The following is an 18818-nucleotide window of genomic DNA, read 5'->3' on the forward strand; positions in this document are numbered from 1 at the left end:
AGACAAGTGCTCTTCTTTCTAAAAAATATTTTTGTAAATTTTGCAGACCTTTTTCGGTTTCTCTACTAAAACAACCACACAAGTGATACTTACTTCTTCTATTGAGAAAGCAATATAAGTCATTAAAATTGCTTCATTCATAACTTTTCATTTCATATCGCACTTCCAAAGTAGAAAATGAATGAAGAGCGTGAAAGGAGTTTACGAATAACTTTTTCTAACAACGGAACAACATAGGCTAAAAAACCCTTCGAAACTCGAACACCCCCTTTTTTCGAACCTTTATCGCAATAAAGAAACGGACACGGCTAGATTTTGTGAAGACTTGTCACGGTATTTATAGTTTAATTTTGACTGCAAGCTACATTGTAATATTATTTTTAACTGTCTTTTTTCTTCCCAGACGTCTAGTCCTCGGCTGGCAGCAGATCCGAGTGCCGCCAGCGCCGGCATCCCCCGAGCTGGAAGTATGCGGCGCGCACTCCGTCACCGTGCGGCTGAAGGACAACAGGAACATCACCCCCGCGCATAAAGACCCGCCGGTCGTCACCAAGTATAAAGGTAAGGACTTAACGACTTCAATTTAATAGTATACCTTGGTGATATTATTAAAATCATTTTACGGTAGAAAAAAAAAATACTGATAGATTGCTTGGCAAAGGCCTTCTCAGTCTCCGTTTCACTCGACATATTGATTCTATAGTATAACATTTTAACAAAAAACTTAAGTGTCGGCACTAATAATCCAACATCGACGGGTGCTTTTCTGAACAAATGTCACTAAAATCATACGGCACTAGAAGCTTGAACACGTAATAATCGCAACAAACTAGCTAGACCAAAATCTTCGTATAAGAAAACAAGAATTAAACAATAAAAAGTCCCAACATTTATGTAAACAACAACTCACTTTATCTATTTTCACATAAGATCCATTATCCAATAACAACTTTCTTCTTCAGTGGAATGGTCATCTCGAGCCGACTTCTCGAACGTGTGCGGTTGCCGCGAAGTGGCCGCATCAGGCACTAACAGCGGGACTAAAGTAATGGCGGCAGGACTCACGAGGGGCCGCCGGTACTTCTTCAGAGCTGCAGCTGGCAACATCAAGGGCTGGGGACCTTATACCGTGTCGGTGCCACGGAGTGTCGTACCTAGCAGTGAGTATCACTTATATTATTTACTTTAGTAAGATTTGAAATGACAGAGCTAGTATTCATAGTGCACTTTTTGTCACTTCGGCTATTATTAATTCAGAAGAACGATTACGACTCAATTACTCTATGTAATTCAGGTTAGTATAGGTACCGCGTCCTGGCCATTTTATGGTGACTGTTGAAGGAACACCGTCAGGTTTTTAGTCGGTATGCCCAAATTTAAAGCAGGAACGCCTAGCCGGCGGGAGAGCCCGACAGAGTCCCGCTTCCTCCCTGGAGCGGGACATGCAGTAATGCGTTTCCATGAAGAAAAAAGAAAAAGATAAAAAATAAGTTATTACGGCAAGTCAGAGACACTGATGACTTCACGGTTTTGTGCGCCAGCCTTTGATAGTTCAGTGAATGATGCAATGCAAGATCTCATAAACCGGGTATTTTAAGGTATCATACGATACCTGCTTAGTTATTAAAAATTACCTCTGACATTCTATCGAGTAACTGTGACGTTTTGGACAGGTTTCTCACGTTTTAAGTACGAGAGAAATACCTACTGGCCATTGCAGTACTTAAGATAATTTTCTCTGCTCTCTCCAAAAAGTGATAAAAATAAATTTTGAATGACATAATATTTTGGTTTCTTGTTACTACTATGATTCATCTACGGAACTAGTAATGATCTCATTGTAGTAATACTTATTTGTATTATGAAATATCTGTCAGTGATGTCTACGTGATAAGCGAATGCTAAGCCTTTCATATCCGAATCTTATTATCCGAGATATCTGTGCGTCATGTCAAAACATGCTTTATTTTGTCAAATATTATATAGCTAGTTTGAGAAACGTGATACAATAATGGTCAGTGCCGGATAAGTGCCTTTCTGATAACGTAACTGGTAGATAAAGTAACAAATTGATAAAAGACTTTTACAGTCGTTTGCCTGACACTGGCCGTAGTCGCTAGCTATCCAATCAATGCAACAGTTATGATTCCTCTAGTTAAGTTAACTGATACTTAAACAGAAGCGTTGAGACCAGGCGTTAATTGACAAAGAAACTGTGTTTTAAAATAATTGCTAATTACCTATATAGGTAAAGTGTTGTCGGTTCTTTTGAGGTAGTTAATTGGTAGCCAATGCAATTACTGTGGTGTCACCCACACATCTATCGTACTTAATTAATTCTTGTTAAATGGGTACGTAGGATTCGTGACATTTTCAACATTTTATTCGCACGAGTAATGAGTTAACGTTAGTATGTGTACCTAATGTTATTTTCCAGTGTAATTTTAAGCTTCAAATATAAACCAACACTTTTTTCCAAGACCATGAGTAATCTTTTACAAAGAATTTTCTTATAAAGCATTCCACCATAGATGTCACGGCCAAAAATGCCTTTTTCTGTAATCAAACGCCTCTCTCCGGAAAATCAGATATTACATACTAAAGCTGGTTAAAAGCAACCTTTATAGTAAAAAAATACGGAAATAGTACCTACTTAGTTATAACAACGATGTTGTTTGTCTCCAGGTTGGCGTGACGTATGTTCCCGCGGGTCTCGCGGCGGCACGGGCGCGGCGGCGGCGCTGGAAGCCCTCGCGGCCGCCGCGGCCGGAGCACGCGCACGACCACTCGCACCACATGCTCGCCAGGGACGGAAGAAGACCGCCACTATTAGACAGCTGTTCACCGCTGCTAGCAAGTTCCAGAAGAACTTACGGAGGTATAAAGATTAACATTTCCTCTATTTATATGTTTTACACATATTATAATATCTTGTAGAGGCCCACAAGATATTATAATATGTCAGAGTTATGTTTGTCTTAGTCTTAATTCAGCGTCTCTATTAAGCCTTGTTTGTCAAGAGACATTGGTACTCGCAACCGCATTTTCGCTTTCTGCAAATGCAGCATTCTTCCTGATGGTTTCCAAGCGTTTAAATCTTTTTCCAGATTACACTAAGAGATAGTACCTATCTACCTACCAATAAAATTATGAAAACTACAAAAAAAAATGATTTTTTTCTGAACCTAAAGTATTAAAAACGTGTTTTTTTATTTCTAGGGGTGTATACTTAGCATGTATCCTGTACCATGAGGACAAAGTGCTGGTGACGAGCGAGGAGTTCCTGCCTGTTATAGAAGTGGACGAGACCTACCCCACCTGCATCTACACTGACTTCCATTGGCTCATGAAGGTAAACCACTAATACATTACCTATACTTCATGCAAGTACAGTATAGTTATAGTTGCATTTCCAGCATAGATGTGTGAGTTTGCTAGGCGGTCCTCGAGGAAAAGCTTTACTGATACAACTAGCCGTAGTAAACGTCGCTAAGTGCTTGTTCACGTTGGAACTCGCGGGCGCGGTGGCGGTCGCGAGCGCGGGGACGTGGCGATTTGTGTTCACGTTGGCCGCCAGGCGGGCGTTTGGCTCAAACTGGCTCAAACTGGTTGATCTTACTTGACGTCGCGAGTGAATCGCGCCCGCCACCGCTAGTTCGACGTGAACACACACGAACATCTTCACTTGTTTGATATTGGCGCGAGCGCGCCACGCGGGCCGCGCGCGACGCCGCTAGCTCGCCCGCGACTTAGACCGCGCGAACGGTTTGTACGTGAACACTTCGGTACATCGCCATATGTTTGATATTTCGCGACCGCGCCCGCCACCGCGCCCGCGAGTCAACGTGAATGAGCACTATGTTTGAAACAATTCTAGCTTTACGATTGACCATCGTGAAAATAATATATTGCTTTATGTAAGCTTTTATAAAAATGATAATAAATGAGTAGGACCAATGTGAAAAAAAGAAAGACAGATCACAAATTATAAAAAAGCTCTTTGGCACATCTTTGCAAGTGAAATACAGTCGGGAGTACAGGCCGCAATTTTCATTTTGTTTACTGATCAGTTAATGCATTATATTTCGTAGAATCCGGCAATACCACCTTTCGTTCAGCAAAAAGTTTACCAATCTGAAAATAGGGGGAATAAAGCAATAAATTATCAATTCTAACTTTATGATTCTCGAGCCAGTGTGTCGTAAAAAATGTTTTTATAGCTTTCATAGTTGCCTAATGTTGTTGTTTATTTTAGAATACGATACATAAAAACCAATAAAGAAATTAAATACACGATCCTGGAACATTTATGTAAAATATGGGTGAAGTTTTAGAAATGGGTCGTGTCACACGCATTTTTGGGGCAGTATAATGGCTATTATGTAGTTATTGGTAAATAGATTAGAGATTAGTTTTATGTAACGTTAAGTCACTCGTATTCTAAATGTCTTATACCGTAATGATAGTAATACGAAGCCTTATCAGGTACGTACTTATTAACAAGCTAAATCACTTACTCACTATTTACTTTTAACAAAACAATTTGAACAAACTTTCAATAAAGAGAATTATAGGTTCTTGCATTTCGCCATTATTATAACCCTTTTATTAATTTCGCCAGGTGTCATGTTCGTGGGACGACGTGAAGGCGCTGCGGTCAGACATGGAGAAGCACACGTCGTCGTCCATACACTTCAGGCTTAAGCTGCTCACTGCCGCCGCGCAGATGCAGTCCGCGCTCTGTATACAGGACTTAGGTAAGTCACTAAACATAGTAAACATAGAGCAAAAACTTCCTTTAAGAAATTATTTCTTTAGCAAACAGTTATTTCCTAAAACCAAATAACAAAAGTCACTTATTTGGTTAAATATAGATCGCCGAGGTAGACGCGAAAATGCATCAGGCACATACTTGTACTGTATAACACTTCCGTTCTACTGTCATCCAGTGGATTTACCAAATTTTACAAGCAGTCTAATGATTTTACTCCATAGGCAAATTACTAAAGGTTGATAAAGCCTAGATGAAAAATCAAGTTAATTTTCTAAGACCAAAGTCTTACTTTACTAGACTACTTTAGGCCTGCAATACTTTACGATTTGTTATAACTGTGCCCCTTTTTAAAAGTGTCTTATGTACCTCGCAGGTCAGCTGTACCACAAGCCGCTGCGCGACTCGCACGGCACGGTGGTGCTGTCGTGCGTGAACAGCGTGAAGTCCGTGAAGGCGGTGTCGGCGCTCAACTCGCGCTGGGCGCCCGTGGGCCGCCTGCGGCGCCGCGTGCTCAGCGAGGACAACACCATCGCCGAGCTGCTCATGGCCTCCGTGCACGACCAGATCGCCTACCATCAGGTATCCTTCTAACTATTCAATATGGAATGTGGGCATCAACCCGAAGTCGCATTTTACTTGCTTGGCGTTACAACACGGGTCATATTTAATTGGTCTCGCTAGTTAAGTTTAACATTTGAACTGTTGACCATTTGTGTAAGAGGTTTTCGCCTAAAAATGTATATTATCTATTTATAAATCGGTTCATATTGAGTTATCTTGTCCATATAAGTTAATAGTGATATTTTGTCCCCAGGTGTCGCGGGTGCAGCTGCCGCGCGGGCTGTACGTGGGCTACCTGAAGCTGCAGTCGTCGGTGGAGGTGGTGCGCCTCGTGGCTCCCGCGCGCACGCCCAACGTGCCGCCGCACACGCGCGTGCGCGACAACCCGCACGTGTCCGCGTATGTATACCATTTATTTATTGTTCTTTGTTTCTATCATATACCTACAAGATTGTTGAAATCTTTTACAAATTCATTTGTAAGCCTTCTATGTTTTACTGTATTTTCTCAGACCTATATTTTATACGAGAAACCTAATAAAATATTTTGTATTTACAGAGAAGAATGGGAATACCTGAAGAGCCAATCCGGTAAGAACGAAGACGCGGTGGCCGTCAACAGTCTCGCGACGATCGGCGGCCACGAGAGACCCTCAGAATCTCAAGAGATGTTCCTCGACCTCATCGCGGGCGCCTCGAGACGACTCTTCAAGGAGATGGAGATCCCCATCGAGAGCGTCGGAGCCCACCGAATATACGACTTAGAAGTCATCGAATTAAACAACGACGTCAGTTTTGTCATGATCTGTCCGCCGGCGGAGCAAGCCTGCTCCGTACCCGGACAGAAAGAAATACTCCTTCAGAAAGGAGATCTCCTCAGCCTACCCATCCAAGCCTTCGAAATGATCCACCTACAGACTTACCACACGAACATTCTGAATAAGTACGCTAAGCTCAGCTGCGTTCTAGAACTAGACGTGGCGTTAGCCGCACATTCCCACCGAGAAGCATTCTCCTGCACAGAACTACAGACAGCCAAAGAGAGACTAACTAAACTAGAAGATCTTCAGAATAACCTCAACACTGTGTGGAAGGCGGAACGGTGGCTCATGGATCTCATAGGGTTCGCTAGAGACAAGGACAAAACTGCACCCAGTTATGGAATATTGCTCAAATATATTCTGGACAAAACTCCGTCACAGACGACGGACGGTCCTGTAGAAGTTAGTGAGAATGAAAATAATTTCAAAGACTTCCTTCAAATACCTTCGAGGGATGGCAAAATTACCAAAACCTCTCCCGGTAGAGGATCGTGGCCTGGTCCCGCCGGGAACGGCAACCATGCTAACTTACACCCTGAGTTCAGCAAGTCCGAACAGCAATTGAGTTTATCACCACGACAAACTTCGGTATCTACTCTAAACCTATGTAGCTCACAGTTTTTGAATCCTGAAACAAATAAATTTCCTAGAAAAGGGAGCGCCGATTCGCAGTACACGCAATCGAGTGCTATCAGTAATAATTACATGAGCAGCAATTCTCAGTTCGATATTAAGTCTTCCGCTGGATCTCATACAAGTATCGGTAGCAACAGACTGCCGCCTTCCCGAAGTGAAGACACGTTGGTTCTCCAGAACGAGAACGTTGAACCAAAGCCGAGACCCCACAGTATTAACGCGAGCGCGTCCACCACATCCAGTCCTTTACTGACGGTGAAGGGCTACTACCCTGGCAGCATGATCAGTGTGAGGACATCCAAGGGTAACGTGTCCGAGTCCGCCCAGAGTCTCTCGAGTGACTCAGAGAGCCAAAGCTGTCCGATAACTTCAGTTCCTTTGAAAATCCGTCCTCAAGGGAAGCACTATAGGAGCCCTTGCAACGTCATAGCGTCGAAGAGTATGACGAACGTGAAGAGCGACGTGGACTTCACCGACACGGGCCAGGAGTTCCCTAAGTCGAGCTTGTGCGTCAAACGACAACCGTTGCTGGAGACGCAGGAGGACGCCGAGTATAACAATAAAGTTCCAAAGACTGATGAGAGGCGGGAGAGCGAGGATTTGAAGGCGCCGCAACAACGTACACCCGACCAAGCCGGTATTCTACAGGTAAATATTTTTTTTTATCTTCAGTGGTGTCCTAAACCAAAAGTTATAAAAACAATATTTTATGTATAGTTCTTGCTCCCTTATTTAAACATTTTTATTTTCTCCTAGGTATTCGCTGCTTACGAAACCGGCTTAGCATCGGGGACGTCACTCAAACTGCACGTCACACCTCGAACATCCGCGCGGGAAGTCATCGACCTCGTGGTCAAACAACTCAACATGGCCGCCGAACTCAAAGGAAAGTCAGGCCCAGTGTATGGGCCCGAAAAACTACAAGACTTCTGTCTAGTAGCCGTTATAGGGGCCCGCGAGAGATGCCTTCGAGATGACTTCAGACCGTTGCAACTCCAAAACCCGTGGAGGAAGGGAAGATTGTATGTCCGGCTCAAACATGATGTCTTAGCGGCGTTGCAACATTCTGCCAAGCAACCCGCCTACATATGAGAGTTTTAGTTTATTTAGGCAATGAAATAGAGTTATTTTTGGTGGCATAGACTTTATTGTTGAAACTGTTTAGTCACCGTAGAAAGATAGACAACAGAAATAATAGATGGCGCTTTTTCTGAATATAAAATTAATAGATAAAATTTATTGAAGGGCTCACAGGCTTATTATTAATCCGCTTAGAATCGATACAAAGTATCTACTAGATCACTATTTTCTTATCATGTAACAGACATATCGAAATATAAACTCAATTTTAATCCCTTCGAAATAAATTTTAGTTAAAACTTTCTACAGTGACTAACACCATTATTAGTTTCAGTTTTGGTGCCAATTCTTATTATGTTAATGCTTTAAATAGTTAAGTGAAAGTTGTGAGTAATAATAGTAAATATTTAAACAGAATTTATGGTGCTTTTCACTGTAAAATATTGTCGCTTTAATGTCTTTATCAACAGATTTCCATAAGACCTAGTGCGGGTGGATACTTTTATTTGGAAAATGCGCTTAGCACTTTACACCTCGTCTTGGCAAATGAAGTCAGTCTAAACTGTAAAAGTATGTGCCTCTGCTGGGTCTAATTTAATCATTTGTTGGACTGGTATAGATTACGCTATAGCTATTCCTGTGTAGATGAATTTCTAATTCTTGTCGTGCTGTTTATGTAGATCTATGAATCAATCTAACTATCTTAGATAATAGAGTCAGTTTTCTTATCTTAAAAGTCATCCAGAAGTCATAATAATCGTTGCAAATCATAACTCATCACAAACAAAAACGAAATGGAAAAAAAATATCGAAAGTTAATACGATTTTTGTAATTTATTTATTAAAAAGATACACAATTGTTTATTTGAAATGAAATTGAACTCGTACAACGTGTATCGAAGTGCCTGATTAATTTTGGATACAATACTGATAAAATCATATCTCTGAGGAAAACAGGGTTACATTTTTATTGCCTGAAAATCCATGATAATATATTTTAACAGTCGTTTATCGCTGATAATATTTTATTGGTCAAAAAGCAATATTTTTCCTTCAGAAAATCTAAAATACAATATTATTCTTCCTACCTACTTACCTACTGATTGGAGTTAATCAGTTTCATTCATCGATATATTCTTACCAACCGTACCTATAACATCTTTATCTACATGCATTCAATTATCCTATTTAATTATATAAAAATCAATTTACTCGAAAACTAGGTGTAGTTTATTGTAAATAGTAATTTGAAATTAATGTAATCAATAGTTGTAATTAATGTAGATAATATTTTTATAATTTTAATTATGCCCAAAATTGTGCAGATTCTAAGTTGTTTTGTAAATAACTTATTTTCCATTATCCAAATGAATGAGTTTGTTTCAATATGATACGAATATTATGTCTAATTTTCTCCGTTTATGATAGCTATATTATTTTATTTTTTAGCTCGATAGATCTCTAACAAATTATTTTGTTATTTAAATTTTACATGAGTATTATATAATGACATGTCATGAATGTGAATGGACTGAATGAACGTTTATTATTAATTTAAAATACAATACTCAAGTTCTGTGTAATTTACAATAATTTTATTGTAATGTACCTTAATGTAAATTCTAGTAATGGCAGTGTACAAAAGGGAGTGTATAGAACAGATAAAAATATAACTAAAATGTAAAGCAAAAATAAATAAATTATCAATGATTCGAGCCATGAATAAAAAATATATTGCAATTTTAATAAAGCCTAACTAAATGTCTTATGATATAAATAATTTAAAGTTTTATTTTAGATTATCATGTATGTATTCACCCTATCTGGTGTTGTACATTAGAAGTTAGCGAGAGTGGGGTAATGAAATGATGCACAAAATAAATGTATTTCAAATCTTTTCTGGACCTTTTATTTCCTAAATACGCAGTTGTAGTACTTGCCTTACCCTTTTTAACAACAGGGAAACATACCAACACAGTCGTAAGGATAAGAAAGTAGGGTGGCCATCCTTACTGTCGGGCCTCGGGCCTGTTCTAGAAACGTATCAAAGCTGTTAGAACTGAAATCACCCTAAAGAATTCCAATAGGTAACTCAGCTGAAAAGTGGCTAACTCTGAGGTTATGAACAGAGTTTCATTTTAATACTAGGGGAAATCAAATTCAATATTAATAGATTATCTTACTGCTTGATCACTAATGGAGTGTTTCTACTTACTTGAGAGGCGCGTCATTTAAATAATTATATTTACATCTTAAACACCCGTGTTGCTTACATTAGGTACCCTACCTAAGAGAAATATCAAACATTTTCAACGTTAACCGGTCGGGTCGTAGTTAATTCGTAATTAATATTGCTTTAATCTTTAAACTTTTGATCACTATGCTTAACAATTTAATAACTAGCAATTCAGTACCAACTGAATAGAAATACGCGCATTTAACTGAAATATAAGTTGGTCGTGTTTATATACTTACCTATCTAATAGAGAAATTACTGAAAAGTGAAAATAGGAAATAGTCACAGACAATATTTTCAATTTAACCGGCCCTCTCTTCTATAGTTTATGTTTATATTTTGACAACAATCATGATTTGACAATGACAACTGACAACTTGCCGCAACCCGTCATTCGGTCGTTGACGTTGTCAAGAGACTGGTTTCAAAAAATATTTTTTTATCATCGTACCGAATAAATATTTATTCAGACTTACGATTTGATAGATATCTCATCGAAAATAACCAAATAATTTAATCAAAATGAGTTTAGTAGCGAATACCGGGTAAGACAAGTCTAATTGGAGTTCGAATTATTATGTGTTCTACTTTCTGTTGGTTCATAATCCTGTTTAAATTAGGAAATTGGCTGGTCGGACGCTGTTCATAACTGGCGCGTCTCGAGGTATTGGCAAGGCGATCGCGTTAAAAGCAGCAAAAGATGGTGCGAACGTTGTTGTTGCCGCCAAAACGGCTGAACCTCACCCGAAGCTGCCAGGAACTATTTACACCGCTGCGGAAGAGAGTACGTATTACAAAACCTGAAATCATCGTAACAAATAACAGTCCTATGAAGTGAAAGTATAGTTTCAGTCATAAATGCTTGTATGTGTGTATAATTGTGATGTTACTTATGTTTGGACTTTGAACTTCACATACAAGTACTTTGACCTAGACCAAAAGTATATTGATAACTGTCAACACTCTCTCATACTTATCACTGACATAATTTTAGAAGATTATTAACCTTTTGTATTAAAAGATGCCTTGTGTTAAGAAATTATGGAATGAAATACTTAATAATAAGAAGCTAATAATGATATTGGGGAAATAAATGATAAATAAAATTATGTTTTGATACAATTTTAGTTGAAGCCCTTGGAGGCAAGGCTCTGCCATGCATTGTAGATGTGAGAGATGAGAAACAAGTACAGGCTGCTGTAGATGAAGCTGTTAAGAAGGTAATTATTTTTATTTTTAAAATCAGCTGTTTATCATTACCTAAGCAAAGAGTTCCATTTAGTTTCTATGTTTAGAAAAGGTTGTTTTTGTTATGATAAGTTCATATTGTGTTTAAAGTGATTTTATGAAAATTAATAATTAAATTAAATTAACCTTCACACAAATAAATAACAATGAATCATTATACAATTAAGGCAATTTAACAACATTTTCGAATAAATTTTCCATTAATTTAATGTATCTATTTATAAATTAGAAATTAAACTTTACCTTTAAGCATGACATTGAAATATACATCAGAAACATAATGATATTAATTTTTCTGTTTATTTTCCTCAAACAGCATGCTCAATTGCCCTTGTTTATTGCAGTTCAATGGTATTGACATCTTAATAAACAATGCGTCGGCTATCTCACTCACGGGAACTGGTCAGACTGACATGAAGAGATACGACCTGATGCATAACATTAATACTAGGGGTACCTTCTTGGCGTAAGTAGTGTTTAACAACTATTACATAAGACACCAGGAACACCATTTTACAGCTGAGATTGATAAAGTCATAGGTACCATATGAATCTACTCGTTTTGGCTTGAAACTTTCTACATGAACAGGTTTTTCGGTGTAAAAAGTATGTGTTATAAATATGGGTTATAAAACTGTCTACACATCAAAGATTTGCACGAAAATCTAATAGACATACTTATGTTCCTCCTCTCTCAAAGGCCATTTTGAATAATATAGTTTTTGTATTTTGACTTTAATGACCTTTGGGTTAATTATTCAGTATTTCTTGTTGGGTTATAATGAATTCAAATTACTTAGTTTATGTGAATTTCAAGATTTATTTACCTGAAGGTTAAATAGATTACGACTATGTTATGTAACAATAATTTCAAGTTCAATGTCAGCAGAATAATATATTATTTACATGCATACTTCTCCACAACTTAAATTTACGTCTAGGGTATTGTAAAAGGTTTAATACAAGATCATGTACATGACTCCACATTCACCATAGTTATATGGCTTATTACCTGTATGCATAGACCCCATTCCCTGGAGATATCTAGGTTAAAAACTATGCCATTGTTAGTCTTGTTTCAAACTATCCTTCAGGTTAAAGAGGTTAGAGTATGAAGGATATACAGACTGACAAGAGTTATTTCCGCATTTTAAATATTTAATCATTGTATAAGTATATTGAACTATAATACATAGGCTTATCTAGATGTAGATAATGGAGGTCCCCTAGTAACCAAGTTCAGCAATAAATATTTTTACTAATCTCCTACATAGTAAATCAATCTTAATCCCTATCTTTATGTTTATTGGCACAATAATGGTTAGTCAGTCAGTAGCAAAAGAACACATAACTTAACATTTTATTTCAATTGATATAAAGAAAATTGCCATACTGAAGTGCAATTTATTTAACAACTTAACCATGCCAATTGCAGTGTATTACTCCTAATCTATACATACTCGTATAAAGTTACTTGTCTTGACTGACTGATTGTCTAACTGATAATCATTCCAAATCTCATGTAGTTTACATGAGATTTGGACAAGGGTAGCCTTTTATGTTGTAGGCACCCCATCAGAAAGGGCTACGATAGGGGATGAAAGTTTGCATAGAAGTTCGTCATTTTCAGAGCTATAAGCATGAAGCATGACTTCACTTTCACACATGTTGTATTTTATTTCATATTGTGTTTCAGATCCAAGTTGTGTCTGCCAGTACTGAAGAACAGTGATCATGCTCACATTCTTAATCTGTCGCCACCCCTCAACATGAACCCCTATTGGTAAGTTGTATGAAATGAAAGTGAGTCTCACACATAAAAGTCATATTTAAATATATTATACATAATTACCTACATTAATAGAGGATAATAAAATTAGCCTCAGCTCTAGTTTTGTGAGCTCTGTTAATGAGTTTGATTCAACAATTCAAATATTTTTGTGAGTTTTAAGAAATTATTCTTCCCTAGTAATATTTTGAAAATATTTTAAGACTATTCTGACATTATCTCATGTATTTTATTTATTACGGAAAAATGTATGTTTGTGCATCTCAAAAAGCAATATAATGTGTTTTTTTAGCCGTTTATTCTTATTTATTTCTTTTCAGGTTCTCAATCCATGTGGCATACACAATGGCTAAGTATGGCATGTCTATGTGTGTGTTAGGGATGAGTGAAGAGTTCAAGCCTTACAACATTGGTGTCAATGCTTTATGGCCCAAGACAGGTAAGAAACAAACAGACCTATAATACCACATAAATAAAAAGCTAAGTTTAAGATCAACAAGAGTACCAGGGTGCTTCTTCAATATTTGTTGATAGATTTTTTTTTATTACACTTTTGTGGTTGTGTAGGTACATAAGTATAGGTGTTGATTATAATATAGGCAAGTATCGGAGATCATACTAGTCACTACTAATGAATAGTAGATCTTTGTCTAACCATCAAAATAAACAGGAACATTAGCAGTACTTTTCTTGTCATTTTTCCTTTTTGTTTCTAGCTATCGCGACAGCCGCCATCGAGATGTTGACGGGCGACGTATCAACCAGCCGCAAACCGGAGATTGTATCAGACGCCGCCTACGTAATGCTCTGCAAGTATGTATTCTTAAAATTTACCCCATAATAAGTAAATAAGCATAATTTGCACTTGAAAAAGTAACTAACAATCAGTAAAACTCCATTTTCTTCGAACTTGATGAAGTGGGTTATTCAATTGTCCTTTTACATTAATTTATGGTTTTCCCTAAATATAATTCAATTAATTAGCTTAAATATCAATCAAAGTATTAAACCCTAAATTGATTTGAGTCTGAGTCATTATGTTGCTTAAATATTCTGTAAGTTTATTAATTTATTTTTGTCATTGTTTTACAGAGACCCCAAATCTTACACGGGCAACTTCGCGATTGACGAAGATGTCGTCAAGGCTGCTGGTGTCAAGGACTTGACTCCATATGCCTGTGATCCCAGTAAGTACTTCTCTTTTGTAACATTTTATATCTTTCTATAATATTTTCGAGTAAACATTTGGGGTAGACTTGTCAGTCACATATTTTCTGTTGATTATATACTTAAATAGCCTTTTCTATGTACTTTAAAATTGTTTAAAAGATCTTTAGTTTTAAATCTATGTTAAAAACTGTACTACTAGTTGTGGGTTCACGTATAAATAGTACATAGAGTAACTTATGATAACAGAGAACGCGAATAACCTATTACTGGACGGTTTCCTGGACGACCCGGCTTCTTTGGCCCACCACAAGGCGACGGTGACCACCGCGTCTATGAGAAGGTATCATACCTCCGCGGTTAACTTCAAGGAGGACAAGGTTTGTCTATGATAACATACATCTATGTTGCCACACTTAAAAAATTGTAAATACGAATATGTACTATTAATCGCTATACCAAAAGCACGCTTTTAGAATGCATTTTTCTTCCAATAAAAGTATTTTTCTAATTTATTGCACTTGTTTTATTTAGCTGGTATCTCTATTTTATGTAAATATATTGTTGAAAAGCTGTTATCTTTATCTGATGCGACAAATGAGAGATATTGTGGTCATAGACAAATGCAAAAATGTTCTTATTGGTCATATTTTACCAGAATCTTGCTGCAATGTCCAGGAAACCGGCCAGGAAAATAATTAGTAAAAAATATTGTAAAAGTAGAAGTATAAAAATTGGATTTTATGTATTTGTTTATAGGTAACTTAGAGAATTTATTACCTGACTTCTTTTTGGACTTTCCGGGTATGCCACAGCTGGAGACTAAGAAGGTCTGAACAAAAACAATTCCTGGGAAATTATTGTCTATGGCCACTCGTTTGCATGCGTTTTTGTTTTGCATGAACACATTGCTTTCGAAAACAAAATTAATGGTTGTTGTATATGCTGTAATGTAATACAAATATAATTTATGCATGGTCACTAATGCTTTTTTCTTATATGCACCCTCTAACCTTTTCTTGTGAGTTTGGTAAGTTTAAAAAATATATTAATACGTTAGCCTAATGTTGCAGTCATAAATGTAATTTTTAAATACTTAGCCCGCCAGGCCGCCTTTTGTTTTTGCCTATATTGTCTATATAATTAAGTAATGTATCTTTTACTCAAAAAAGTAAAATTTTGAATGTGTTCTTTAGGAGGCTGCATCAGGAGGTCAGATCCCCAACCTGTTTGCTGCGATCAGCAAAACTCTCTCAGCTGACCTAGTAAAGAAGACACAAGCTGTCTACCAGTTCAATGTTAAAGGTAAATTGTTATTTGCTAATAAGTTGTAAGCAAAAACTTGTATGTGTGACAAAGTTACCTGTTTAAAGCCTTATTTTGTGTCCTTAATGTGATTTTTATATAAACTGGAAATTAATCACTATGCTGTGGAAATAATTAACTCGACTCATACAATACGACCTACAAATTTAGCCTTATTATTTCTAAATTAAGTTAATTGTAATGTGTGCACTAGGCAATAAAAATTGAACATATTGATGCTATATTTTTTTTATCAATTGGTAATTGCATTTCATCCCGTACTGCTGAAGTTTTATTGAAATTAAAAATATGAACCTCATTCTATTTTATCCTAGGCAAAGAGGAAGGTGTATGGCACATCGACCTGAAGAACGGTGACGGTGCGTGCGGTCAGGGCGAGCCCAAGAACGCGCCGGACGCCACTCTCACCATGGACACACAACACTTTGCTGACATGTTTGCTGGTAAGAACATAACACTGTTTACAAAGCTGTTATAATGGTCTCACAATTGTTACTAAACTAGTCTCTTTTGGGTCTCGACTTCCGTCTATGAGAAAAAAATGTTTAAAAAGTATTTTTCGTTTGAATCATGTGTTGGAGAAAATAAAGCGGAAAAATATTCTATGCAATCCTTACAGCATTTTTTTTAAATAAAAGTCCCGCAATAATAATTGCAAACATACAAACAACGGACACAAAGTACAACTAGACCCGAAACAATTATTTGTGGATCGCACAAACCATTTTTCCGCGTGGTAATCGAACTCACAACCTCCCGACGCAATGGTAGCGGCGTGGTGACCTTAGCCACTGCGCAACGGAGGCAATCAATAACATTATTTTATAATTAACTGTAATGACCTAATGTTAACCTTCACAAATCTTCTTTTGCACAGGTAAATTGAAGCCAACCACAGCATTCATGATGGGCAAGTTGAAGATCAGTGGAGACCTTCAGAAGGCTATGAAGTTAGAGAAAATGATGAAATCTCTCAAGAATAAGGTGTAAAGACTGCTTTGTATAATCCTTTGTAATCGTAACATAGTGCAATAGAAACATTGTTATATCATAGTGGTTTATTTTTTCATCTCAAAAGACTAAGATCTATAATGCACAGGCATATTGAATATACAGAATTCTGATTGTATTGAAGGAATTGCAGCAAGACAATATACTTTTATAATGACCAAATCATCACATACCTACACATTATGAGGAAAAGAGTAAGAGGTTAGGCGAAAGAATGGGGCTTAGCTATTTATTTAAAAAGTGTTATTTAATTGAAACAGTTTTGTTGGTTAACATGCTTGTACAGATCTCTATGATAATGTTTTTAAATAATCATTTATTTATCTGTTGTTGAAATTGTGAATTTTATTGAAAGATATTCTGCAAACTATTTCATTAAAACATCACTTACTATTGTTGTTATGACACAGACAATCAGTTTGATTTACATGAATCTTTGATACAAACAGGTGCCTTATGAAACTGCCAAAGTAAAACTTGTATTATTCAATTATGCAGCTACAGTATTTTTAATAAAAATAATGGTGTATGAAAATATAGTCTGTAAATAAAGCATATTTTTACAACTTGTGGTTCTTATTTAATTAACCCATTATATTATTGATATGTTCAAGACCGAATTATTTATAAATATGAAGAAGGCAAAAGAGGCATTAAGCACAACATGATTTTTATAGGTTTGTGTAATAATCATAATATAGGTAAAGGCAGATAATATCTGAGGTGAGCTACACACAGAATCAGGTTGACTTAGACGGCGCCGCCACCCAGGAAGGAAGCTAACTATAAATCCGGCGAAGTGCGACTCGTATTTTTTAGGGTTTCGTACCCTTTTGTGTATAGAACCATAAAAAGTAGGTAATTGGATATCACTGTAATACTCTACGTTCTATTTTAGAGAAAGCTGCATGTAAAGACAACGTTGACAATACAGATTGAGGTAGCTCTAGAGCTCACAAGGGCAATAATTTCAATCACCAGAGTAGGTACCTACCCTATAAAGTGATGTAACAATGATTGCACTATCATGCACTATAATAACAATCGCCCTACTTTCGTCACAAGTTATTTAAAGTTTCGTCATGCAACAAACTGAACAAACACTTTTGATAACCTTGTTATCAGACTTGAATTCTCCCGCCTATTGATTGACCTTCGAGTTGTTAGGTTATGTTCACTAAACTGTCAGCTGTTAACCGCTATTGACGTTTCCAAGCAGCTTTTAGTCTCTTGCTTCAGCTAATAAAATTGTGATAAACATGGTCTCTATCGACGCTCCTGTGGAATTACAAAATTCCGAGTTTTGTAATTACCGGTCCCCGCTAAGTACCCGCTATGCTTCGAAGGAAATGCAATACAACTTCAGCGACCAGAAGAAATTCTCGACCTGGAGGAAACTGTGGATCTATCTAGCCAAAGCTGAAAAGGTAAGCGTATTCATTACATAATAATATAGCATACTCATGGAAATATATGGGAAAGAGTTTAGTGTCTTAAAATCAAAAGTTTAGGTTATTTTGTTATTAAAATTGTTTATGACGTTGTTTTTTTTTTATAGCGTTTGACAACCATCAACAACCTAAATTCGTATGTTGAGTCCAAGTCTTTTCAGCTATTGTAGATATTAGTATAGCGGAATATTGATTTCACGAGAAACCTCGGGCAATAGTTACCGAAAACGAGTAAATTACGCTTTTTAAGCCCAAATACTATTGTATGTTAAGGTCCAAAAAATGTTAATTTTCTGACACTAAAGACATGTTAGTTAATAAGTTTAATACGTTCTATTACATCATAATAGGTTCGAAATTATTATACGTAGTTGATACTATTATGATAATTATAACATACGTGTATGTGAATATCTTGACTGACCCTCGATTATTGATAAACTTATTATTATTGTTGAGGTCAAGTTCAATGCTTCTCTTTTGGCTAATAGTGTTAAATAGTACCTATTATTATATTTTACTGCTGATAGACTTAGAAAATACAATTTAAAATTATCAATCTACCTAGAATAAGCAATGAAATTCGTGTAGGTACCTACCTACCTGCAAGTTGATTATCACTTCACCTAATGATTTAATTTGATATGATCTCTTCCTAATCTGTAATATGAATGAAGGAATCTATTTTTTTTGTGTGGTTAAGGTTTCACTAATTAAAC

General features: G+C 36.7%; 3 protein-coding genes across 5 annotated transcripts in view; all 3 read left to right on the top strand.

Annotated features, from left to right (window-relative positions):
* Positions 1 to 9768, top strand: part of wake (ankyrin repeat and fibronectin type III domain containing protein wide awake) — a 75431-nt gene extending 65663 nt beyond the window's left edge. For both annotated transcript variants that reach the window (XM_076117717.1, XM_076117716.1), the window contains 9 exons: positions 404 to 561; positions 963 to 1160; positions 2686 to 2878; positions 3220 to 3352; positions 4622 to 4757; positions 5148 to 5353; positions 5589 to 5734; positions 5894 to 7439; positions 7548 to 9768. In XM_076117717.1, the coding sequence (XP_075973832.1) occupies positions 404 to 561; positions 963 to 1160; positions 2686 to 2878; positions 3220 to 3352; positions 4622 to 4757; positions 5148 to 5353; positions 5589 to 5734; positions 5894 to 7439; positions 7548 to 7883 (3052 nt within the window). In that variant the 3' untranslated portion in view covers positions 7884 to 9768. The remainder of the gene's footprint in view (positions 1 to 403; positions 562 to 962; positions 1161 to 2685; positions 2879 to 3219; positions 3353 to 4621; positions 4758 to 5147; positions 5354 to 5588; positions 5735 to 5893; positions 7440 to 7547) is intronic.
* Positions 9769 to 10474: 706 nt separating this feature from the next.
* Hsdl2 (Hydroxysteroid dehydrogenase like 2) lies at positions 10475 to 17214 on the top strand. Of its 2 annotated transcripts, none has more exons than XM_076117723.1 (12): positions 10475 to 10652; positions 10728 to 10891; positions 11236 to 11327; positions 11700 to 11821; positions 13052 to 13138; positions 13465 to 13583; positions 13861 to 13957; positions 14237 to 14331; positions 15071 to 15141; positions 15508 to 15616; positions 15952 to 16080; positions 16515 to 17214. In XM_076117723.1, exons 1-12 carry the CDS (start codon positions 10630 to 10632, stop codon positions 16625 to 16627), a joined length of 1221 nt encoding a protein of 406 aa, XP_075973838.1. In that variant the 5' UTR covers positions 10475 to 10629; the 3' UTR covers positions 16628 to 17214. The 2 variants fall into 2 exon arrangements, with proteins under 2 accessions (XP_075973838.1, XP_075973837.1); XM_076117722.1 differs by lacking the exon at positions 15071 to 15141 and adding an exon at positions 14561 to 14691 and having other exon boundaries at positions 10476 to 10652.
* A 602-nt stretch (positions 17215 to 17816) lies between these two features.
* The window catches only part of Adsl (adenylosuccinate lyase), a 40878-nt gene continuing 39876 nt past the window's right edge, over positions 17817 to 18818 (top strand). The window contains exon 1 of the mRNA XM_076117726.1: positions 17817 to 18075. Coding sequence (XP_075973841.1) covers positions 17908 to 18075 — 168 coding nt within the window. The 5' untranslated portion in view covers positions 17817 to 17907. The remainder of the gene's footprint in view (positions 18076 to 18818) is intronic.

The sequence above is a fragment of the Anticarsia gemmatalis genome, chromosome 8 (genome assembly GCF_050436995.1).
Source record: "Anticarsia gemmatalis isolate Benzon Research Colony breed Stoneville strain chromosome 8, ilAntGemm2 primary, whole genome shotgun sequence".
NCBI lineage: Eukaryota > Metazoa > Arthropoda > Insecta > Lepidoptera > Erebidae > Anticarsia > Anticarsia gemmatalis.